This window comes from Macrobrachium nipponense, chromosome 10 (assembly GCF_015104395.2).
Source record: "Macrobrachium nipponense isolate FS-2020 chromosome 10, ASM1510439v2, whole genome shotgun sequence".
In the NCBI taxonomy this organism is placed as follows: domain Eukaryota; kingdom Metazoa; phylum Arthropoda; class Malacostraca; order Decapoda; family Palaemonidae; genus Macrobrachium; species Macrobrachium nipponense.
In genome coordinates this window covers 72,719,290-72,745,447 of record NC_087204.1, presented here as the reverse complement: position 1 = coordinate 72,745,447, position 26,158 = coordinate 72,719,290, and the positions used below count along the sequence as shown (strand labels likewise).

At 46.6% G+C, this 26,158-nt stretch overlaps 1 protein-coding gene across 7 annotated transcripts in view; it reads right to left on the bottom strand.

The window, feature by feature from the left end:
- The window catches only part of LOC135223690 (uncharacterized), a 171,259-nt gene that overhangs the window by 125,642 nt on the left and 19,459 nt on the right, over positions 1–26,158 (bottom strand). For all 7 annotated transcript variants that reach the window (XM_064262390.1, XM_064262396.1, XM_064262394.1 and 4 more), the window contains exons 2-3: positions 7,357–7,480; positions 6,854–6,971 (exon numbers count right to left, since the gene is read on the bottom strand). In XM_064262390.1, coding sequence (XP_064118460.1) covers positions 6,854–6,971; positions 7,357–7,480 — 242 coding nt within the window. The remainder of the gene's footprint in view (positions 1–6,853; positions 6,972–7,356; positions 7,481–26,158) is intronic.

Genomic DNA, 26,158 nt, shown 5'->3' with positions numbered 1-26,158 from the left:
ACCTGTCAGATATATACATAGCTGATTGGCACCCTTCGGTGGAGGGTAAGAGACAGCTACTTCTGGAATAGACAGGTAAACAACATATGTTGTAGGTATAAACAAAAAAAAAAAACCTTGGGTCCTACCTGATAGGTGGTAGACTTTGTGGCTGTAGCCCAGGAGTCTGCATCACCTCAAGAAACTTTAGCGAGATATGTGATCTATGGCCAAGAGTTCTTGTGGGTCTGCCGAAGGGGTCTGGTCTTATCCACTTACTCGGCAGAGCCTGAAAGGACTTTGTCAATGGGTGCTGATCCACTTATATGACAACACGCCTTATGAAGGAGCACACAACCAATCCCGACCACCTGATCCTAACCACCATGTTAGTATTAAAAATTGCACCGAGTTATCCCCAAACTCTTCACAACAACCATAACTCTAAACCAAATTGCACACGCACACATTAATTTTCCAAAAAAAAAAAAAAAACAAAATTTATAATACTCATCTAATAAAAGATATCACAAGAGTTCCTTACTGAACGAAAGCTGACGGCCGCCTGTGCGGCACCTGCACCTGCTCAGCAGAAAGTCTAGAACATATCTATTAGACTTATGCATCATTTAAAGGATTGGTGTTAGCTCCTGTACCCAGGATTGTGCCCGGAGACACGAAAGGACCTCAAAGAAAAAAAAACATTTTCGTAGGTCACACGAACGTCCTTTAAATAGTGAGAAGCAAACACTGAATTACACCTCCAATATGTCGCTTCCAAGATATTCTTTAGTGACATATTTCTCTGAAAGGAGAGAGACGTAGCTACTGCTCTCACTTCATGAGCTCTTACTCTCAGGAGTTTGAAAGAGTCATCCGTGCAAGCCTTATGAGCATCAGTAATGACGTTCCTGACAAAAAAGGCTAAAGCATTCTTGGACATAGGTCTTGATGGATCCTTCACCGAGCACCAAAGACCTTGTCTAGAACCTCCCAACTGTTTCTTTCTCTGCATGTAACAACTTAAAGCCCTTACTGGGCAAAGAGACCTCTCCGTTTCCCTGCCGACGAGACCCGATAAGCCTTTAACTTCGAAGTTTCTCGGCCAGGGATTCAAAGGATTTTCATTCTTCGCCAAAAATAGAATCTTGAATGAACGATGGCTGAATCTAGTTTGAAACCCACTTTATCACTAAGGGCGTGCAAGCTCACTAACTCTTTTAGCCGTCGCCAGTAACAAAAGAAACAAACATTTTCTTGTTAGGTCACGAAACGAGGCAAATGCAGAGGTTCAAATCTTGCTGAGGACAAGAACTTCAGGACCATGGGCGTCGAGATTCCAGTTAGGGGGAGAAGTAATCTTAGACTTCATGGTCTCAAAAGATCTAATCAGATCATGTAGAATCTCTATCATTTCCCACCAGATCTAGGCCTCTATTCCTAAAGACGGCCGAAAGCATACTCCTATAGCCCTTTATAGTGGCTACGGAGAGACGAGATTCCTCTCTCAAATATAACAGAAAATCAGCGATTTCTGTTACAGAGGTACTGGAGGAGGACAACTTCTTCGACTTGCACCACCTTCTAAAAACTTCCCACTTCGATTGGTAAACTCGGATAGTGGAAGTTCTCCGGCTCTAGCGATCGAGCTCGCTGCCTTGCGAGAAAAAGCCTCTCGCTCTGACAAGTCTTTCGATAGTCGAAAGGCAGTCAGAGCGAGAGCGGGGAGGCTTTGGATGAAACCTCTCAAAGTGTTGGTTGTCTGAGAAGATCCTTCCTTTGTGGGAGGGATCTGGGGAAGTCTACCATCCACTCCAGCACCTCCGTGAAACCACTCTTGAGCTGGCCAAAAGGGGGCTATCAGGGTCATTTTCGTCCCTTTGATGTCACAAACTTCCTGAGCATTGCCCCAGAATCTTGAATGGGGGAAATGCGTAAACGTCTACATGAGACCAATCTAGAAGGAAGGCGTCTACTGTTAGAGCTCTGGGGTCTTCTACTACTGAGCAAAAGACTTCCAGTCTTTTTGAGAGGAACGTGGCAAAGAGGTCGACATGAGGAGTCCCCAAAAGAGACCAGAGATTCCGACAAACTTCTGAGTGGAGGGTCCATTCGGTATGAAGGACCTGGTTCCTCCTGCTCAGCCTGTCTGCTCTCACGTTCCTTACTCCTTGAACAAACCTCGTCAAAAGAGAGATGTTCCTCTTCTGTGATGTCCACAAAAGAAGGTCTCTTGCGAGCTCGTATAGTGGCATACGAGTGTGTGCCTCCTTGCTTTCGAATTTAGGCAAGGGCGGCTGTGTTGTCCGCATTCACTTGGACTATCTTGTTCCTCACTAAAGGTTCGAAGCTCTTTAGGGCTAGGTGTACGGCAAACAGCTCTTTGCAGTTTATGTGCCAGGACACTTGAAGAGCATTCCAGGTGCCTGACACCTCTCTCTTTCCCAAGGTTGCTCCCCAACCTTTTTCCGACGCGTCGGAAAACAATACAAGGTTCGGGTTCTGAGTTTCTAGGGAAGTACCCTTGTTTTCCTTCAGTGGGAGTAACCACCATTCTAAGTGGCGCTTCATCCAAACTCGGAATGGGAAAACTGTCCGAAAGAAGTCCTGTTCATTATGTTCCACGATCTTCTGAGGAAGGAATGAAGCGGACGGGAGAGATGAAGGTGTTCCTAGAGGGAAAGAAACTGTTTCGAGCGAGGAAAGTGTCCCTAATAGGCTCAACCATTCCCTCGCCGAAGTACGTTCTTTCCCTAAGAAGAGAGAGACTTTCTCTAAGCCTCTCGTTAGTCTCTCTTGAGAAGGAAATACTCGAAAACCCCGAGAATCCATCCGAATCCCCAGATAGACCAAGTTCTGGCTGGGGATCAGTTGGGACTTCTCGAGGTTCACGAGCAATCCTAAGGTCTTTGTTTATCCGGTTTAGTGTCAAAGCAAGGTCCTCCAAACACTGTTTCTCTGACTTTGCTCTGATGAGCCAGTCGTCTAGGTACAGAGAGATACTGATACCTTTCAGGTGAAGCCATCTCGCCACATTTTTCATAAGGCTCGTGAAGACTGAGGAGCGTAGAAAAAGGCCGAAACACAAGGCTCTGAATTGGAAGATCCTTCCTCCCGTCATGAAACGGAGGTACTTCTTCGACGAAGGATGAATCGGGACGTGAAAATAGGCATCCTGGAGAACCAGAGACACCATCCAATCCCCTTGGCGAAGAGTTGCCGCAAGACTGATGCAGAAGTCTCCATGGAGAACTTCTGTTTCTGAACAAACTTGTTCAGAGCGCTGACATCCAGAACTGGTCTCCAGCCCCCCGAGGCTTTCGCAACCAAGAAAAGACGATTGTAAAACCCTGGGGAGCTTTGATCCAGCACTAGCTCTATTGCTCTCTTGTCCCACATTTGATCCACCATTTGTTGAAGAGTATCTTTCAATACAGGGTCCTTGTAATTGGCGGACAATTCCCGCGGAGTTGACGTCAGGGGAGGATTGTCCAGGAAAGGAATGAGGTATCCTTTCTGTAGAACAGACATTGACCCAAGCGTCTGTATCGATGAGAGTCCAGGCTTCCGCAAACCCCGGAGCCTGGCACCTACTGGTGTTTGGAGGAACGTCACTTCACTTTCCCCTTTTAAAGGGGACGGAAAGAAGCTCTACCTCTCTTCTCAGTCGCTTTCCTTTTACAGGGAGCTCTAGAGGGAGGACCTCCTCGAAAGGGCTGCAGAGGCGTAGTAACACCTTTCTTGTCTCCCACCATCACAGGTCTCTTTTTCCTGGACGATTGAAGGAGAAGATCCTGTGTCGCTTTCTCCGTCAGCGAACGGGAAATGTCCCTCACCAACTGCGAAGGGAACAGAAAGTCAGACCTGGGAGCGAATAAAAAACACAAAGCTGCCCATTGCGAATGCGAAACTGCTTTCGTCAGAAAAGCGCTAAAAACAGATCTCTTCTTCAGACCGGCTCCAATTAAAGAAGAGACTTCCCCTGAGCCGTCCTGTACCGCCTTGTCAATGCACGACAAGATCGCAAGGAGTATGTCAGGATCGAGTCCTTCCGAGGCATGGGCCTTCTTGGCCATCACCCCAAGGGACCAATCCAGGAAGTTGAAGACTTCCAAAATATGAAAAAGTCCCTTGAGGAGATGATCCAACTCCGAAAGAACCCCAAAGTTTATTTACTAGGCCGTTATGAAATGGCTATGTCTCCTGGATGCGTCTACCAGACTGGAAAATAAGTCAGGCTTCAGCCGAAGCTGGGAGAGTGAGCCCCATATTCTCCCCAGTCTGGTACCAAATACCTCTCTTGCCCGTAAGTCTAGCGGGAGGCATGCAGAACACCGTTCTAACTAACTCCTTTTTGGTTAGCATCCAGCTATCCAGAGACTGAAGAGCTCTCTTCATAGAAATCGTCGGCCTCATCTTCAGAAAAGCCGACGACTTTGGCGTCTTGGAGCATGAAAAAAGTGAGCGAGGAGAAGGAGGAGCGGCAGGGGTCAAGGCATCTCTGTATTCCTGAAGGAGGAGAGCTGTCAAAACTTTATAGTTAGACAGCCCTTCTCTGCCGTGAGTCTCGTCTTCTGAGTCCTCTTCCAAGATAGGATCAGAAGGAGAATTCAATTCTCGTTCTGGGTCTTCCTGCCCAATTACTCTCTCTGTGGGAGACAAACTCCTAATTGGAGAGGGGCTAAGAGCATGTACAGAGCCCCTATGAAACAAATCAGACGTCTCGCGCCTGGTTAGCTCCTCGCGCTTGGCTGGCGCCTCGCGCCTGGCTGGCGCCTCGCGCCTGACTGGTGCCTCGCGCCTCTCTGAAACCTCGCGCCTTTCTGGCGCTATATCCTTGTAAGGATGACGCTTGTCTGGCGCCTCGCGCCTGGCTGAATCCTCGCGCCTGGCTGCATCCTCGCGCCTGGCTGCATCCTCGCGCTTGGCTGACGCTGCTGGCTTGGCAGACGTATCACGCCTGACCAAATCCTCGCGCCTGTAAAGTTGCTCGCGCTTATCTGGCGCTTCAATCCTATAAGACGCTTCTCGTCTGGACGAAAACTCGCGCTTGACTGGCGCCTCGCACTTGTCTGGCGCTTCATATTCGTTGTATGAGTCTCTATCGGAAGAGATCTCACGCGCCTCACGTCCCACAGGAGCCTCACTCCTGGCGGGAGAAGGAAGACGAGACTTCTTGATAGGAAGCCTCACGTCTTTCCTACGAGGAGGATCCTTCGAAAGGACTCCTACCAAGGCGGATAACTGTTCTTTGACAGCAAAATAATCCTCTTGGGAAGCTTCTCCGGCGTCTTCTCAACGGAGAGGGAGACCTCGAAGGAGTTTTGTCCAAGCCAGGGGGACGTCAAACCCCCTTAGCTTTCTTGATCGAGGGAGGCGCTTCTTCCGAAAACCGTTCGGGGACTTGAATCCAACATAGGTTCTTTCCAGTGCCTTTTCAGGGGCCTGGAAAGGTCCGAATCCTTCCACCTCGTTTAGGAGAGGGAGAGGCGGACGAAGAGAAGCACTCTCTGAGGACGCTTTTCTATAGCGGTCCTGAGCAGTCTGTCTAACTACAGAGGCCTGCTGAAGGGAACGCCTGACCGGGGGGAATTCTCCACAACCTCCGTACGGCTTTCGACTTTTCTTCTCCTCTGGGCTTGGAAGCTTGAAAGAGGTCTAGGCCTGGGAGCGTCGCAGAGACACTGGGGACACTCACTTCACTAAAATAATCACTTTCACAATCCTTACCTTTCATGGCAGCCATTTTGGATTTCATCCTATGAAGTGTAGCTTCAGTCAAGCCCCAATTTCCGAGGCGAAATCTGAATGTAAAGCCAGTGAGGCCCTGATACAGAATTAGAATCTAAATGCATAGTTTAAAGAAGAGTTAGAATCATTAAAAGGCTCAATAGGCCTTGTACTACCGCACCCTTAGATGCAGCCCTTCTGACTCTATCCCTCTCTAACTTCTTCAAGTAAGAAGTTAGAGTCTTCCATTCCTCAACATTCAACCTCTCACATTCATGACAGGTGTTAGAAATAGAACAGTCAAAACCTCTACATTTGCGGCATACAGTGTGAGGATCAACCGAAGCCTTCGGTATCCTCACCTTGCAGCCTACATTCACACACACTCTCCCACAACCACTTGAATCAGACATTCTTGAAGAAAAATCAAAAGCAAGTCCAAATCCAGTCCACAGTAGCGAATGCCAAAACAACGATCCAGGTACGTCACCAAAAAGTCCAAAAAAAAGATGATCAATTGTCTAGAAAAGCGAATTCCAGTCAGGAGGTAGCAGCAACGATGTTGATGCCACCGGCGACAGAAAAAATATTGATAGAAAACGGGAATGGTTCCTAGTCCTGCCACCCAGGGCAGGCCGGTAGATCACCTGACCTACCTGTAGCGAGTGGCGCGAAATTTGAATTTCTGTCGGGGACGACGGAGTCTTAGCTATGTATATATCTGACAGGTAAGTTGATTGTATGAAAAAACAAAGTACACATACTTAAAGTATTCTTTCACACACAAAACAAACCAAGTTTGAGAACACAACACAAAGCATACCACAAAGAAGCGGGCAGAGAGCGATGAAGAACACGTCCATCCACCCACGCGGCCAAAAGCAAAGTGGTTCTTCAGCTCCCAGTCACGCGGTGCGCGCACTGTCGGACAGGCAGTTAACTACGAACTCCCTTGTTCGAAGCTTACAACCGTTCCAGCTGCCGCTAGCTAGTTACCTTCCTATTGTGAAGGACCGATGGTTTGTATTCGTATCGGAACAATTTGGAATTTAACTGCAGGGCAAGTGAAACTCTTAGCTATGTAATCACTGGGTAAGTCCCATAATTAAAAGCTAATATCATTCTAATACATCATTGAAGATACCTGATACTGTGGGATCTTCTCGATATACATCATCCCCTAGAAGTGCGTCCATCATTGCTTTTTTCATGCCTTCTGTGGGCTTTGTGATAGTATCTGAACGTAAGTCGACGGTCATGCCCTGTAATATTGACAAATGAAATTAACAGTAACAGTACTAGTAATGACCTCTGCAGTAATCAATTACAAGCTATGTACAGTACATTGCAAAAAAAGCAAGAAACTGCCCCAGCAAAAAATTTATTAACATAATGAGCTCATAAAATGAAATGAGTATATCTGAAATACCGCAGTGTTTATCACCAAAACATCACAATTTACTGAACTGTATACTTTTCATGTAAAGATGTATTGACTATATCAAGGGATTGTAAAAAAACCGATATTACACATTACAAACCTTCAAAAACCTTTACTGCTATAAATGACATCCTAATCTTTACATCAAAAGTTTAAGTCTCTTACATTGCAAACCAAGACATTTCATAGAAATGTGATTACTATACCTTGTGGCCTTTGGGTACAGGAGGGGGTGGGTGATACCATTTATAATGATGTATACCCATATATCCTTTCACTGTATTCCAGCATTGAAGTGTTCTTGGGAAACTAAGACTTCTCATAATTAACCTGTACATATAAAAGAAATGTGAGCAATATTACAAAAATGATATTGTTATGATACAATAAAGTTTCATACATACTTACCTGTCAGATATATACATAGCTAAGACTCCGTCGTCCCCGACAGAAATTCAAATTTCGCGGCACGCTGCAGGTAGGTCAGGTGATCTACCGTCCTGCCCTGGGTGGCAGGATTAGGAACCATTCCTGTTTTCTATCATATTTTCTCTCTTCCACCTGTCTCCTGCGGGGAGGCTGGGTGGGCCATTAATCGTATATATCTGCCAGGTAAGTATGTATGAAAATGTTATTGTTATAATACAATTAAGTTTGTTCATACTTACCTGGCAGATATATATATAGCTGTATTCTCCGAAGTCCGACAGAATTTCAAAATTCGCGGCACACGCAGTGGGCGGCCAGGTGGTAGTACCCATTCCCAGCCGCTGGAGGCGGATATCAGGAACTATTCCCCATTTTCTATTCATATTTTATCAGTGCCACTGTCTCCTGAGGGAGGTTGGGTGGGCACTTTAATTATATATATCTGCCAGGTAAGTATGAACAAACTTAATTGTATTATAACAATAACATTTTGTTCATGAAACTTACCTGACAGATATATATATAGCTGAATCCCACCTTCGGATGGTGGGAAGAGACAGAATAGGATTTTTGGGAAACTAAATTAAGTCAATGATATACATCTTGGTTCCTCACTTGTTAGCTAGCCGACTTTTCCGTATTACTGTCACCAAAGTCTGCTTCTGCGTTACTAGAGTTGCCAGCGAGGTAGAGACCTGTAATGCTGGTGCGCTCTAGATGATCTGTCAACGGGGGCGTGACCACAATGTGACTAGACCATATGACCATACTTCTGAGGGCAACGAAGCTAAAAACCACCACCTGACCTAACCTATCAAAGTTAGTTCCATAACTTCTAGGCTAAAGAAAAGGAACGCGCCTCAAGCGACCAACCCTTCAAAGTTAAAAGCACACCTATCCCTTTTCTATAGGATAGGATTTTTGTTGCTTGCTGCCCCTAATAATATATCTACGGATATGTATGGTCCTAGCGACTTACAGATCTCAAATGTCGTCTTCACATCCCGTCGGGGAGAGGGGAGTGAAATGAAGCGAACACAGAGTTGCTTCGCTAAAGCGTGGCACTCAGGATGTTACTGAGTGTCATGCTCTGTTGAAATGTTTCCGAGGCCGCGCCCTCACCTCTTGAGCATTCATATTAAGAAAAAATCTCAAATCTTTATGCAAACATAACGAATTAGACTTCTTAAAAGAACTCCTTGACTATAATGCCAGGGTGTTCTTGGACATGAACTAGTCTGGTCTTTTACGGAACACCGCAGATTGTCCGTTGACCTCGACTTTCTATAGTTTTATCAAGATAAAACTTGAGAGACCCGACAGGGCACAGGACTCTCTAATGCCCTTGCCCAATAATTTGTGCCATACCCTTGGTCTCCAAGCCTCGGGTCAAGGGTTAGACAGGTTTTCGTTCTTATCAAGAACGGAAGGCTTAGAGGACAGACCGCATTATGTCCTTTAAAGCTAAAACCTCTGATGATGGCTAAAAGCTCACTAACCCTCTTTGCCGTGGCTAGAGCGGTTAGAATGTTAGCCTTTCTGGTCACGTGTATTAAGTTCGCAGAAAGGATAGGTTCGAAATGCTTTTGGCATCAGAAACTCAAGACTACGTCTAAGTTCCATGCCGGAACCTGCGATCCAGAGAATTTCAAGATCTCCCCAGACCTCAAAGATCGTGAAGCTTTGTTGTTTGACAGAACCGAATCTCTGAGCCTAGAGGCCGTCAACAACATATTTACATATTCTACAATAGTTAGGATTCATCTTATCTCATACTTCATACGGAAAGATAGAACCATAAAGAAATTCACAGAGGTCGAGTTGAGGAACAGTCATTTCCCTTCACTATCTCCAGAAACGGCCCGCACCGATTGAACACTGAAAATAGGCAGCACTGCTTTGCCTTGGCCAAGAGACTGCCATAATCTTGAAGATCTTATCGCTTCTCGATAGTCTGAACGCCTTCAGACTCCGAGAGGAGAGATATTAGATACTTCACTAAGTGACGATGTTAGATTACACCGATTCTCTCGGGAAGGGTCTTTGGACAATTCTCTGAATTACCTGACCTCTGTGAATCCAACTCTTAGAGGCCAACATGTGGCGACTAAAGCTAATCCTCTAGGATCATGAATAAGGGAATAACTTAAGAGGAAGCTCCTTCGTCTTCAATATTACGAAAAACTTAACAAAAGGACGCCCTCAGTCTCTCCTCACTTTCGACATACTTCTAAGTGAGGATTACTCAGACGTCAGTAGTTGTTGCCTTCGATCGAGAAGACCCGCACGGACGATGCACTAGTTTAACGAACCTCTTGAGGATCGTTACGTTCCATGCCCAAGCCCATAACTAATTCTCTCTTCTTGAGCTATGAGAGAGCTGAGAAATTATCCGAGATGATTTTGGGCCACTCGATCCAAAACTCATCCTTCGAGGAACTGGAGAGCCCGACCAATTTGGCTTCCAATTCTTTCAGACAATGTGCAGAACATCTGTTCCTCTGTTCGGATGTCTGGCACCCTCTCGCTATCACCCGAGGTGATCCTCAAGGCGTTGAGAGAAAATTAGAATTATTACAAGATCTTTTGATGTTATTCCAATTTCTTCGTGAGGAAAAATTGTAGAGGTCTGAATTGCTGTTTATTCAGGGAAAACAAGCTTCTCCAGCGAGGAAATGGTCCCCAGCAAAACTCATACCATTCCCTCACTCAGCCTGCTTCCTTCCCTAAATAAGGCTGCGCTTTGCATAAGCAGGGAGAGCATTATATAGTGCTATGCCGCGGTAGATTCGTACAGAATTCTGTTACCGTGCGGTAAACCGCACCGAACAAGTATAAGATATCTGTTGAAATTTCTAAGTAACGGAAGGCATGTTCATTCATGATTACTAGAAATTTCCTCAACCCGAGGCTAAAATCCATGATTGTAGGGCAGAGAGACGCAACCAACCGCGCATGACACCGAGCTAGCCGGTACTGCGTAGATCACAGTAACAGCAGCCTTGTTCATCGTCTCGCACTATCTGCCTGAGTTGCCAGCTACTCCTTTTACGAAGGGATAGGTATGAAATTATCGAACATAACGCAACTCTCAAGCAGGCATATTTAAACGAAACAAAATTCGCTAAAATACAGAATCTGAGTTGGTGTTGTCGTAACAATACCTGAATAGTTATTCTTACTCCGAAAACTCTTGGAAGGTTGAAGGGAGTGTCAAATAAATACATTAGAACAAACAGTTCTTTCGGCTTCTATCCGCAGAGGTAAATACGATATGCGTATATGACTTGACCCATGCGTTAGAAACAAAAAATGACGCAAAGATAAACTACGTAAGTATTGTAGTAATTTGAACATCGAATTCTCTACTACATCTCCTCGACGAGGAAGAGAGAAAGAAAGGAAAAAGACTGTCCACGTTCTAATGAATGAGACTTTTTAAAAAGAACTCCTTGACTCTTTTCCAAGACTCTTTGCCAAGAAAAGGGAGTAATATTCGAATAGAGATCATCAAGAGAGAACCGAGGATCGAAAAGGACCGTTCAATGTTCTTATGATATTGGACATAAGACTTGCCTGGATCTAGTCTACAAGTCTTTTTTCCTACTCCCGGATGAGCCTCTGAAAATGAATGAGAGCTCTTCCGAAATTTGTTAATGAGTTTTATCCGCTTAAACGATAAAACGTTAAAATCTATGTCAATGAGAACTACCCCATTTATGAGGGGTCCCCCACTTAAATGACAAAACGTTTAGTATCTTGACAATGGGGAAAACGTCCTTACTTGACAAAACTATTAGCACTTTGCTAATAGGGGAAAACCCTTTAACATGACCGAAAGTCACCCAGGAATCCGAGTATATAATCTTCCCACCGATTCTCAGAGAAATCGATGAAGAGGAAAGAGGGATCGAAGAAAAAATTTGGGTATGTCTCTCCGCTAACTCCGAATCCTTTTTAAAAATTTCTGTAAAGGAATGTCCTGTGGAGAGTCCTGAAAAAACCTCCTCTTGACGAGCGTTTATAAAGCGTCAAGCTTCCTAAGAAACGTCCTGAACAGCAAATAAAACGCCTTCTACAAGTCTTTTCTCTCGCAAAGCGTCCTGCCGAGCTTCCACCGAAGCGTCCTGGCGAATGTGCACAAAAGCGTCCTCATAAGCGTCCTGCCAAGCGTCCTCAAAAGCATCCTGGAAAGCGTCCTCAAAAAACGTCCTGCGTAGCTAAGAGCGTGTCTGAGCAGAGAACACCAAGTCTTCTGAACGACGTTTCAGAGAGGAACTCGTTGAGCGCCCTGATGCATGCAAGTCCCGCCAAGAGGCGTCCTGGCGAGCGACCTTGCCAACATCTCAATGTTATGACGAACCGCGTTTTGCGTATGAAGTTGAATATTTTCAAGGGACGTCCTCATGCGAGTCTCCATGGAGAGCCGCACGCTGCTCCTGAAGTGTGTGAACACTAAAGGAAGAACGTATGGCTTTTCAGTCTTCAAGACGGGCCTTAAAGACCTTCATACCTTTTTACAAAGAGACAGTGGCCGCCTGTGCAACAACTTGCGTCTTAGTAATGCAAAAGAACATCTCCAGAAAAACGCACTCCAGCAAAGGAACGCCGAGCGTCCGAAAGACACCCTCGCAAGGTGCTTGCCGAGCGTCCTGGAGAATGTCTCTACTTAAAGGACGTCGAGCACCTCCAAAAGCTAGCTCACGTCTAAATTGCCCTTCTTATGCCGAACCAGATTCAAACTTATCAGCTTGCTTTTTCGAAGTAAAGCGAACGTTACATAACGTATACGGAGCGCCATGAGGAGAGGAGACGAAAACTGAGTTGCTCCTCCAAAAGGTGGAATCAAGAATGTCCTTGATTACCAAATTCTTTTTGGAATGCTAGCGAGGTTGAAACAGCTCTAACTTCATGGAGCGTTCACTCGCAGGAGGCTCAAATCACTCTTCTGGCAAGATGAATGAGCCTCCTTAATAATGTATAAATGAGCGTTCACTCGCAGGAGGCTCAAATCACTCTTCTGGCAGATGAATGAGCCTCCTTAATAATGTATACAATGATGTATAAATGGCGTTGTTTCACTCGCAGGAGGCTCAAATCACTCTTCTGGCAAGATGAATGAGCCTCCTTAATAATGTCCCTTAGGAAAAGAGCCATGCATCTTCGAAAAGGGTAAATGTGGTCTCTTTACTCTTCATCCTCTCGTGACGAGAGAGAGGACGTGAAGCGTCCTCTTCTCTAAAGCTTCTTTAGGGGGCGCGAGTCCTTGCGAGAGCCCCCAACCCGTGTGGGGAGATGCCCTCGGAGGACGAGAAACATCCTTCAAGATTCGTGCAACGTGCTCGATCTTCGGCAGCCTGGGAAGCGACAACAGGACCTGCCGAAAGGAAGCCAGATCAGCATGAAAAACCCGTAACCCTCCTTCGACTTTTGACATGCCCTCTCCCTGGTTTTCTGGGAGTCCGACAGAGGTCTAGGCCTAGAGGCGTTATGGGGCCGATCTGACGTTCCCTCCTAACGAGAGAGAGGACGTGAAGCGTCCTCTTCTCTAAAGCTTCTTAGAGGGCGCGAGTCCTTCCGAGAGCTCCAACCCTTGCGCGGGGAGGACGCCTCGGAGGACGAGAAGCAATCCTTCAAGATTCGTGCACGTGCACGATCTTTAGCAGCCTGGGAAGCGTCAACAGGTTCTGCCGAAGGGATGCCAGATCGGTGGGGAGCCCCCGTAACCCTCTTGCGGCTTTCGACATGCCCTCTCGACCTGATGGAGAGCGAGCACTTTAGTCTAAGATACTTGATGTAATCCTCTAGCAGACACTTCTCTAGGCCGTAAGCCATACCACAGGGTTAGGCAAAATAAATCTACAGGAGGTTAGAAGGTTCATTATTTCTAACTTCTGTTTACTGTGGAGGAAAACTCCTGATTCTAACACGCTCTAAAATGCGTACATGAATCCTACTTCTTCCGTAATCAGTCACACATTACACTAATTACATTGAACTTATGCAAAGAAAACATGTAAACGCCATATATACTAAGCGAGTGTCTACCGAAAGTTCCGGTAGCTTCACCTTACCCCAAGCAGACAACAAAGTCTGAAACTAGGCTAACTAGCTTCAGACATCAAATGCAATGAAAAATTTACGATAGCGTATGCCTAGCCACAAATCCAAGTCAATAATCAAAAGAATAATTAGGATACTTAAGCGGCTAATGAAGTTTCAAAATCCTAGGCGGAGGTCTGTAAACAGTTGTTTACCGACCGGCGACAGAAAAAAATATGAATAGAAAATGGGAATAGTTCCTGATATCCGCCTCCCAGCGGCGGGAATGGGTACTACCACCTGGCCGCCCACTGCGTGTGCCCCGAATTTTGAAATTCTGTCGGACTTCGGAGAATACAGCTATATATATATCTGTCAGGTAAGTTTCATGAACAAACTTTATTGTATCATAACAATATCATTTTCATACAATCAACTTACCTGTCAGATATATACATAGCTGATTGACACCCTTTGGTGGAGGGTAAGAGACAGCTAACATGGAATAGACAGGTAAACAACATATGTTGTAGGTATAAATAAACCTTGGTTCCTATCTGATAGGTGGTAGACTTCATATGGCTGTTGCCAAGGAGTCTGCATCACCTCAAGAAACTTTAGCGAGATATGTGATCTGTGGCCAAGAGTTCTTGTGGGTCTGCCGATGGGGTATGATCCGCTTACTCGGCAGAGCCTGAAAGGACTTTGTCAATGGGTACTGAACCACTTCTATGACAATACACCTTATGAAGGAGCGCAACACCGATCCCGATCACCTGATCCTAACACGAGGGTTCGCGCTCAAATTGAAAAGAGTTATCCCCACACTCCTTTCAAAAACCCCAATAATTTCACTAAGTTAAATAACTTAACTCAAAGTTAAGGATCAGTGTCGGCTCCTTATCCCAGTAACGTATCCGTAGAAACGTATAAACCAAAAGAGAAGGATCTCTCGTAGGTTAACTTGACATCCTTTGTGTAATGAGAAGTCAACACAGAGTTGCCTCTACCGTACAACACAGCTAATATGTCTTATATGACATATTGTTATGTAAAGAACAAGAATTTGCAAAAGCGCGCACTTCCTGCGCTTTTAATTCTCAGCTGTTTGAAGGAATCAAGTCACTTATGAAGTGCTTAGGAGATCTCCATGTTTCAAAGACGACCAGGGCTTTCTTGAAAGGGATCTCTTTCGTCTGAACCCTGAAGCCTGGCAGGAACCTCGCGCCTGGCTGGTGCTTCACTCTTGGTTGGAGCCTAGCGCTTGTCTGGTACCTTCCGCTTGACTGGCGCCTCGCATCTGGTTGACGCCTCGCGCCTTAGCTGGAGATTTGCGCCTAGAGCCTGGCTTGCGCCTGGCTGGCGCCTCGCGCCTGGCTGGCTCCTCGTGCCTGGCTGGCGCCTCACGCCTGGCTGGCGCTTTGTGCCTGCCTGGCGCCTTGCGCCTGCCTGGAGCTTCGCGGCTGGATGGTACCTCGCGCCTGCCTGGCGCCTCGCTCCTGCCTGGCGCCTTGCGCCTGGTTGGCTCCTCCCCACTTGCCGGAACTTCGAGCTTGGTAGTGTCTTGAGGATGTCTGGCAATGTCCACATCTAGCGCATCTGTGTCAGGTTGTAGGCCCAATCTTTCTCCTCATCAGACAATGACAGTGTTCTTGGGGCTGTCTGCCTCTGGCGTTTTTTACGCCTGTTTTGGCATAAGGCTCCTGGTTGGCGCTACATTGTCCGAAAGTCCTGAACATCCACAAAAGTAAATCACAAGACTGTAGAAGGGTGGAAGAAATTCTTCCACTTTGAGCTTTGGCCTCTCCGGCAAGGGGAGGTGATTGTAGTCAGCTACATCCAGTATACGATAGGATATCTAAAAGTACGAGAGATAAGAGTCTTCCTCCAAGGAGGATCCTTCTTGAGTACTTCCCTTGCTCACGAGATCTCTTCTTACCTGTTGAAGGGGTTTCTCGTTGCAGAATCTTCCCTATCCTTGTCCGAAGGAAGGGAAGAAGCCTGGAAGTCGAAGGAGACTCCGAGCTGAAATTGGGAGGACTCCTGATTTCTAGCTCTTTATTGTATCCCTCTGAACACCTTCTGGGAAGCATTTCGAGCCGTCATCGCATTCCAAAGACTCTGTAGGCAAACGTTTGAACCATTCTACTGTAGATGAAAACGTAAGTACCCTGCCTGGACAACGAAACCTCTATCTGAAAACATTGAATCAGGAATAGGGGGTTTTAGTTCTTTTGCCAGACATACTATGCTGGCAAGAACCCATTGCCTAGTCTCCATAGAATCTGATGCGAGATTCCAATGCTCAAAAAAAATAAAAATTTTTTACTTGTCTTCTTGGTCGTTTAGGACCAAGAGAAACAAAGAATTCCCTCATAAAAATTTCTCAAAGAAGTTTGATGAGGAGCAGTTCCATCTTGTCGGAACATGGAATCTGAGGCCACAAAAAAGGTCCCATTAGAAGTACATGATATCCTACTCTTGTCATATTGAGGTATCATATAAGATCCTGAAGATCTTAATCCTCTGCTATCTCCAATTCCCTTTGTAGAGACAGAGTATAGCCTTTTACTGCATTCTTTGATAGCAGACATATACAAAGGTGATTCTTCCCTCTGAAAGGGAAGAAAAAACCGCTATGTGGTTCACGATCTGCAGCAATTCTATGTTTTGGCCATGACTATTGTCATTTACCTTAAAAAATCCTCTCATTCATGTCCACTTCTGGTCAGTCTGCACGCAGACAGACTCAGAGTGGAGAGGTTGTTAAGGTCCATTTATAATAGATGCTGATAGAATATCCAGACTCTCTTGGAAAAAACTTCCAAAACATGTTGTGAGAAGAACGTGACCTCTGTGAATCCAACCTCTCTAAGGCGAAAATGAGGCATAAAGTATTATCCTCTCTTTCTTTGACGCCCTTTACCTTAAATTCTGCAAAGAATTCATATTTAGGGGAAAAAAGACTAAAGTTTATTCCCCTTTCTAAAAAAAAAAAGATGGCGTATATTGCTACCTCTCTTGGTTCGAGGAAAAGGAAGCAGTCTATAGGAAGCCTGTTCGTCTTCTACCTTGCTAAGAGATCTATGAAGAAGACTTTCCGCAGGTTCTCACGACTCTTTCCAATAAATGTTAGACATGTTAACAGTTATTATCGTCGATCGAGAAGGTTCTCTTTGTTAACGCGAACAGGAGCGAAAAGAGAGATTCTCAATGCTCTTTGCGATATGAGAGTGTCGTGGAATTGGCCTAAGTGATTAAATGGGTAACAAAATCAGGAACGAATCTTGCCGTTACCGAGCCTGGTGTCCGAGAGGCTACTGGACTCTTAGGTTAATAACTCGCTAAAACGAGAAAATCTTGGATGGTGCTCTTGACTCACTGCGCCAGGCTGGCGCTTCTGGCACAATTTGCGCCAGGTTGGCGCTTCTGGCGCAATTTGCACCAGGTTGGCGCTTCTAGCGCTTTGTGCCAGGCTGGCGCAACTTGCGCCAGGCTGGCGCTTCCTTCTAATTCTTTTTAGGTTATGTGCCAGAACACCTGTGCCTTTATGGTACCCGACATCCTTTCACATGTTAATTCCATTCTTAGTAGGAAAAAAAAAACTTTATATACGTAGTACAGTCCATTCAGGGAAACAAGTTCTGCCACAAAGAGAATGTTTCCCATCCGACTCATCCATCTTCTTCTGAGCAGGTACTCTAATAAGCCATGCTTTCGTAAGCCTGAGAGCATTATATAATATAATGTTCTGCTGCGATAGAATCCTTTAATAATGTTACCTACGGTAAACAGCATTGAAAGGTTGTATTATCTCTCTTATTGAAAGCTTCTTAGCAAAAGGCATACAATATTTTATTTATGTTAGCTTAACTATCCCCTCAATCCGAGGCTAAGACCGCGATTGTAGGGGAGAGATACGGATAGTTATTCCATCCCGCAGGAGAGAGAGATGAACCCGACCGCTCATGACTGACTCCTACATGGTACTGCGTTGGTCTCAGGCTCTCAGCGAAAGCAGTCTCCGTTAGCCATCTGGCCTTACTCTTCCAGAGTTGCCAGCTACTCCATTTAATAAAGGAATCTTATAAAATTATTATCGAACTTCAGGAAGTTCTTATTAAGGCATATTTAAGCGAAACAAGACTTCGATAAATCTAGAAGCTAAGTAGGTGTTGTCTTAACAATCCCTTTAAGCGTAGTCCTTCCTAGGAAAGTCGTAGAAGGATACTGGTAATTGAGTTGCACAGCAAAGAAGTAACTACGGTATGTGTTTAAGATTTGACCGTATCGTATTCTCATACAGCAGATACTCTACTACCTTCTACTATCTTCGTTCTTTTCGTTAACAGAACGATAGAAAGAGTATATATATCCTTAAGGAAGGAAGATAATCCAGGAACTCTTCAAATCTTCGTGATTTCCTCATAAATCGCGGGAGACAGAATTCCTGTTCGTCACTAGGGTTTACGGAAGGAAGTAGATATTTCCTATCCGCCATCATACCCAAACGTCGATGAGATTCTTATTAAGAAAAACTCCCAAAGTTCTTGCCTCCTCAAAACGAGAGAAGAGCATGGATGAAGGAGAGAGTCTGCATTGAGAGGAACTGCCTAACACAGGAGTCTTCTGAATAATGAAAAGGGGCTTCTCTTAGTATCAGAATCCTTCTGACAAAAGCAACGGCCGCCTGTGCGACATCTTGCACATTTGCCAGGGGAAAGTTGCTCAAGTTAAAAAACTCAAAGAGGAGCCTCGCGACTGACCTCTCTCTCAAATGCAGATTTTGGAATATTCTGGCGCCTGGATCCTTGCGCCTAGCGCCTGGCGTCTGGATAGTTCCGCACGCTAGAAAGGAGACTCGCTCCTGGAACATTCCGCTTGCGTGGAAGGTCCCGTGCGCCCTGATAGTTCCGAGCGCCTCTAGTCTTCTTTTACGAGCCTCTTGCCAGTAAACGTTCAATGGAAGCATCCTTCTGTCTACTATAAGGCTCCTCAGTCTAGTTTTCTCTTTGAAGGAGCCTTGCGCCAAGAAAAATGTTCTGGAACGCGGCTCGCGCTCAGTTGCTGGAACGCGGCTCGCGTTCAACTGTATGAACGAGGCTTGCGCTAGTCTGTTGGAACACGGCTCGCGCTAGTCTGTTGGAACGCGGCTCGCGCTAGTCTGTTGGAACGTGGCTCGCGCTAGTCTGTTGGAACACAGTTCGCTGCAGCTTGCTGGCTGGCTCTCAGCCTCTCGCTCAGTGTTCTCTTAGTTTTCAGAGAACGCGCCGATCGTCCGAACTCCAAAGATGTATATTCTTCGTCTTTTCGGATGTAAGATGAAGAAACGGAAGAAGAGACGCACTTTTTTAAGGATGCCTTTCCAATGGCTATCCCTGGCAGTCTGGGACATTCTACAGATCCTGCCGAGGGAACGCCCGATCGGTGGGGATTCTCCACAACCTCTGTAAGGCTTTCGACTTTCCTTCTCCTCTGGGCTTGTGAGCTTGGAAGAGGTCTAGGCCTGAGAGCGAGAGAGCCGATCGGACGCACCCTCTACTATTTTAGGACGCCTTTCCAATGGCGAACTTGGCAGTCTGGGACGTTCTACAGATCCTGCCGAGGGGACGCCTGATCGGTGGGGATTCTCCATAACCTCCGTAAGGCTTTCGACTTTCCTTTTCCTCTGGGTATGTGAGCTTGGAAGAGGTCTAGGCCTGGGAGCGAAACAGAGCCAATCAGAACGCACCCTCCACTGCACTGGGAATACTAAAATCACTTCTTACCTTTCAATAGCTCGTATTTTGAGCTACATTCCTTTGTCTTCAAATTGCAATATGAATTTGAAGATTCTGTGAAGTAAGAAGGAGATGAGGATACAACACTACTAGTATTGTTAATGCTCTAACTGCTCATTAGTATGAGAGCTATAAAAACTTCTAAAGGAAGCGTAACTAATTCTATTCCTGACTTCCTCAAGAAGGAAGTTAGCTCAATCAATTCTAACATTTACTACACGTTATTATGAATAAATATGTTATTGTTATTATACAATTAAGTTTGTTCATACTTACCTGGCAGATATATATATAGCTGTATTTTCTGAAGTCCGACAGAATTTCAAAACTCGCGGCACACGCAGTGGGCGGCCAGGTGGTAGTACCCATTCCCGCCGCTGGGAGGCGGATATCAGGAACCATTCCCATTTTCTATTCATATTTATTAATGCCACTGTCTCCTGAGGGGAGGAGGGCGGGCAATTTAATTATATATATCTGCCAGGTAAGTATGAACAAACTTAATTGTATAATAACAATAACATTTTGTTCATGCCACTTACCTGACAGATATATATATAGCTGAATCCCACCTTCGGATGGTGGGAAGAGACAGAATAGGATTTTTTAGGAAACTTAAATTAAGTAGATGATATACATCTTGGTTCCTCACCTGTTTGCAAAGTAGACTATGTGATTACTGTCACTTAAGGCTGCTTTTGCTTAAATCAGAGTTGCCAGCCAGGTGGAGACCTGTAGTGCTGGTGCGCTCTGGATGATCTGTCAACGGGTACGAGACCTCAACGTGACCAAACCATCGAGGCCATACATATGAGGGCAACGAAGCAACTGACCACCACCTGACCAACTATTCAAAAAAACCCTTAAAACTAACTAAAGGATGGGAGATCTTCACATAAGACTCACCACAACCTAAAACACAACAACAAAACTAACCTAATCCTAACTAAGGGATAGGGAAAGAGCTACTTCCGGACCCAAGACTGTGTCCGCAGAAACGTATGGCCCAGTGAATTACAACTCGTCATAAATCGTTCTCACATCCCTTAGGTATGTGAGGCGAAGACGGAGTTACTCCTCCAAAAGGTGCAATCAAGAATGTCCTTGATTGACATGTTCTTTTGGAAGGCAAGAGAGGTAGCGACAGCTCGAACTTCGTGAGCTTTCACTCGTAAGAGGCTCAAATCAGTCTTCTGGAAAGATGAATGAGCCTCCTTAATGACGTCCCTTAGAAAGAAAGCAACAGCATTCTTCGATAAAGGTAACTCTGGTCTCTTCACAGAGCACCAGAGATTACCTGAGGGACCTCTTACCTCTTTTGTTCTATGTACATAGAACTTGAGAGCCCTGACCGGGCACAGGACTCTCTCTGGTTCTTGGCCCACCAGACTTGACATACCCTTGATCTCGAAGTTTTCGGCGGAGGATTCGAAGGATTTTCATTCTTCGCCAAGAAAGTTGGGTTCAAAGAGCAGACAGCATTGCTCCTTTGAATCCCATTAAATTACTAAAACACTTGAATCTCACTAACTCTCTTAGCCGTCGCAAGAGAAGTTAGGAAAAGAGCCTTCCTTGTCAAGTTTCGAAGAGACGCTGCCTGAAGCGGTTCGAAAGGACTTGACATAAGGAACTTAAGAACCACGTCAAGGTTCCATGACGGAGGTCTCATTTGAGGAATCTTCGAAGTCTCGAAAGATTTTAAAAGGTCATGAATGTCCTTGTTGTCAGAAAGGGTCAAGGCCTCTGTGCCTAAAAAACCGCTGACAACATGCTTTTTATATCCCTTGATGGTAGGGACCGCTAATTTCTTGTACATTCCTGAGAAAGAGCAGAAAAATCAGCTATCTGGTTCACAGAGGTCGAGGAAGAGGAAACTCCCTCCTTTTTTACAACCATGCCCTGAAAGGAAGCCCCCCACTTCGATTGGTAAACAGCTCTTGTGGAAGCACGTCTTGCATGTGCGATTGCTCTCGCAGCTGCTTTCGAAAAACCTCTCGCTCTGGCCAACTTTTCGATAGTCTGAACGCAGTCAGACCAGAGCGGAGAGGTTTTGGTGAAACCTTTCGAAGTGAGGCTGTTTGAGTAGATCTTTCCTCCAGGGCAATGTCCTTGGAAAGTCTACAAGGAAAGACATGACCTCTGTGAACCATTCTCTCGCTGGCCACATCGGAGCGATCAGGGTCAACCTCGTCCTTTCTGAGGGCCGCAAACTTCCTCATGACTTCCCCAAAATCTTGAATGTGGGAAGGCGTACAGGTCTAAACCCGTCCAATTCCAAAGCAACGCGTCTACCGCGATCGCTTCTGGATCCAGGACCGGGGAAGCAATAAAAGAGGAATCTCTTGGTCCTTGACGTCGCGAATAAGTCGACCAGAGGACGTCCCCACAACGTCCAAAGGTCTCGAAACACGTCTTTGTTCAAGGTCCATTCCGTCTGGCAGGATTTGTTCCCGGACGACCTGAGATCTTGCCATGACGTTTTGCACTCCTGCAATGAACCTCGTCAGGATTGTCACATTTCTTCTCTTTGCCCACAGCAGAATCTCTCTCGCCAGGGAAAACAAAGTTCTGGAGTGTGTTCCTCCCTGATTTTTCAAATAAGCGAGTGCTGTGGTATTGTCTGAGTTTACCTGAACAATCTTGTTCTTCAAACTCCTTTCGAAGAAACTGCAGGGACAGAAATATTGCTGCCAGTTCTTTGACATTTATATGCCAGGCTACCTGTTCCCCTCTCCAGGAGCCTGACACTTCCTTCCCTCCTAGTGTTGCTCCCCAGCCCGTGATGGAGCGTCGGAGAAACAACACTAGGTCGGCTGGGGCAGAAGACTTAGGGACACGCCCTCCTGAAGCTTCTGAGGTCCAACCACCATCTTAGATGGTTCTTTATCGGAAAGCGATATTCTCAATATGGCATCGAGATCGTCCTTGGGCCTTCCACTCGTCCGCAAGGAAAAATTGGAGAGGCCTGAGGTGCAGTCTTCCAAGGAAACAAACCAAAAAATTTCTAGCGAGGAAAATGGTTAAAATTCCCAGCAGACTCATCCATTTCCCTCGCCGAGCAAGTCTCTTTCCCTAGGAAGGCTGAGATCTTTTTCTAAGCCTAGCCGCTGACGTTCCTGGGACGGAAACGCTCGAAAAGCCACTGAATCCATCTGAATCCCCAGATACACGATGGACTGTGTTGGGGTCAGATGCGACTTTTCGAGGTTGACCAGAAGTCCCAGGGTTTGACTGCTAGGGCTAAAGGAACTGCAAGTCCTTCAGACACTTCTCTCCTCGACGACGCTCTGATCAGCCAGTCGTCGAGGTACAGGGAAACTCTTATCCCCGAAGAGTTGTAGCCACCTCGCCACATTCTTCATGACTAACAGTGAACACCATTGGAGCCGTGGTCAGGCCGGAAACACATAGCTCTGAACTGCCACACTTTTTTTGTCTAAGACAAACCTTAGATACTTTCTTGAAAGAGGGTGGATCGGGATGTGAAAGTACGCGTCCTGCAAGTCTAAGGACACCATCCAGTCGCCCGGTCTCAAGGCTCCCAGAACAGAATGAGGCGTCTCCATCGTGAATTTGGTCTTTTCCACGAGATTGAGCCTGCTTACATCTAGAACTGGACGCCAACCTGACGACTGCTTCGGTACTAGGAAAATCCTGTTGTAAAAAACCTGGAGACCCCAGGTCCGCGACTTGTTCCACCGCTCTTTTCTCGATCATTTGTTGAAGGAGATCGAATAATACTTGCTTCTTCTCTCCCTGATAGGTATGAGAAAGGTCTCTGGGAGTCGTAGAAAGAGGAGGAAGATCTAAAAAGGGGATCTTGTACCCCTGCTCCACGATCTTGAGGGACCAAGAGTTCGTGTCCCTCTCTCTCCACACTCCCGCAAAAAACTTCAGTCTGGCTCCGACTGGTGTCTGAAGGACATGCTTCTCACTTGGAAGGCTTTGACTTAAAGGAAGCTCTTCCTCGTGAAACCCTCTCCCTCGAGGAGCTGCTCTCGAGGGGGGAGCCCCACGAAAGGGCTTAACCTTCTTCGGCGGTCGAACCGCAGCTGGAAGATGTTGAAGGTACTGCCGAACGTCTTGTAGACTGGGCTAAAAGTCCTGCGTTGCCTTCTCTTGCAAACTGTTAGTCAGGTCCTTTACTAAAGTCTGGGGGAAGAGATGGTTTCGAAAGAGGAGAAAACAGCAAATCCGCTTTCTGAGCTGGAGTTACTGAACGAGCTGTGAAATTGCACAGCAAAGCTCTCTTCTTCAATAAGGCCGTTCCAAAATGAGAGACGATCTCCTCCGAACCATCCTGAAACGGCTTGCTTTGATCCATACATGCTAACACGCTGGCCGACAGCTCCCCCAGACTGAGAGATTCTGGCTTCTCGCTTGCAGATCCAGAACTCCCAAGCACCAGTCAAGGAAGTGAAACACTTTCAAGAGTCCGGAGCAGACCCTTCAAATGATGGTCCGTCTCCGTAGAGGGTCCAGGTCACTTTAGCAGAGGATAAAAGAGACCTCCTCTGCGAATCCACCAAGCTGGAGAAATCTCCTTGAGCTGAAGAAGGGATACAACTCCTACTTCTTCTTTGGTGGTTCTATACCAATGCCCCCGTTTCCCGCTGAGTCTAGCTGGAGGCAAAGCGAAAGTCGTCTTGCCTTGATCTTCTCCTTCGTACCATCCAATCTTGGAGTTTCTTTAAACGCACGTTTAGTGGAGTTAGCGAAGTTTTCATCTTAACAAACTAACGGGGTGGGGTTTTACCAGTTGTCTTAGATGATGAAAACTGCGAAGGAGGAGACTTGGGTTAGCTTGCAGGCTGAAACTTGTCTTCGAAAGAAGAACGCAACAGCCGCACGAGAACTTTATAGTCTGATATTGAAAGGGGCCGCAGAAGGTTCCTCTTCCACCGAGTCAGCCGAACTACTCAGCTCTCCTTCTTCTCTACACGGAAGAGGAGACCGCCTGTACCGGAGAGGGCGTACTAATGGTCGGGTCTTGACTTATCAAAGGACCCCTATCCTTACTGGATGAAGCCTTATTTCGGCTGTCTTTCTTTTATGGCGCTTACCCACTTGAAGCAGGTAGAGCGTCCTGACGAGGACGAGCGTCCTTAGCGACACCCGATGGCAGCCTCACTTGCCAGAGAAGCGCCCTTACGTTTCTACACGAAAGGGAAGACATTTTAGCTGGAATACGTGCCTGTGCGCGCAAACTAGCGTCTTGGGGTACGACTTCTTGGTCGGAGTCCCCAAAAGCGTCTTGAAAAGCGCCCTGAACGTCCTGGCGAGCGTCCTGCCAAGCGTCCTGCCGAGCGTCCTGCCGAGCGTCCTGCCGAGCGTCCTGGCGAGCGTCCTGGCGAGCGTCCTGCCTAGCGTCCTGCCAAGCGTCCTGCCGAGCGTCCTGCCGAGCGTCCTGCCGAGCGTCCTGACAAGCGTCCTGTCAAGCGTCCTGCCGAACGTCCTGCCAACGCCGTCCTGCCTAGCGTCCTGCCTAGCGTCCTGCCTAGCGTCCTGCCTGCTTCGTCCTCTTGACGGGCAGTCTAAGGTCCTTCCTCCGCTTAGGCTCGACTGCTGCTGGGCGAGTCCTCTGAGCCATAAGCGTCGATAGCTGGTCCTGAAGGGACAAAAGAATGTTCTTCGTTGGAGAGGAAAACAAACAAGGAAGCAGGACTGATCCTGCGAGAAGACGAGGGGCGAGGGGACGGCCTCCTTCCTTCTCACAGGTACAGCTACCTGCTTCTCCGGGAGACGCGCCTGTGCACGGCAACCCAGCGTCCTCATCGGAGGAGATCTTACCCCTTTTCTGAGGCGGAAAAGAAACGTCATACGCATCCTCCGACGAAAGCGGCGATACAGGACGTGAAGCGTCCTCAACACGAAACGTCCTTTTCAGAGGACGAGAGTCTCTCCGAGCGCTCCACCCCTTGCGCGGGACGAAAAGCACTCTTTCAGGACGCGCGCTCGTGCGCGCTCCTTGGCAGCCTGGGACTTTGCAACAAGGCCTGCCGAAGGGACGCCAGATCGGTGGGGAGCCCCCGTAACCCTCTTGCGGCTTTCGACATACCCTCTCCCCGAGTCTTGGGAGTCTGATAGAGGTCTAGGCCTAGAGGCATTAGGGCGCCGATCTGACGCCCCCTCCACAACACTAGGGGCACGATCACACATTGCACCGAGCCAGTTTCCAAGGCTTTCACTTTGGTCTCCAGAGTGCGTAGAGACTCCAAAGTAAGAGAGAGAGCATTAGCTTCTCCCGACACAGAATCAGAGCCCGAAGGCAACACAGGTTTAGGGGTTGCAAACTCTACCAGGTGTTAATACAGGAGAGATGTTAGCCTTACCTTTGGTAGAACCACTCCTGGAGGAAGACCTGCTGATCCTATCGCGCTCCAATTTAAGGCAATAGGACTCATATACTTCTCCAATCATCATCGGTCAATCTCTCACATTCATTGCACCGATTATCCACAAACAATTATGCCCCTACAACTCTATACACACTGTGTGGGGGTCTACCGATGCTTTCGGTAGCCTCACCTTACAATCAGTCCTCACACACACTCTGAAACTCACAGCACTTGATCCAGACATATCGTTTTATAGAAAAGCCAATCCAAAATCAAAAAAACGGTCCACTATCGCGCCATGCCAATTCCATCAACAATCCAATTCAATACCAAAAAACCAATCAGATACTTAAAAGCGAGTCAAATCCAAAAAACAAAAATCCTGAGCAGAGGTCTGTAAACAGTTGTTTACCGACCGG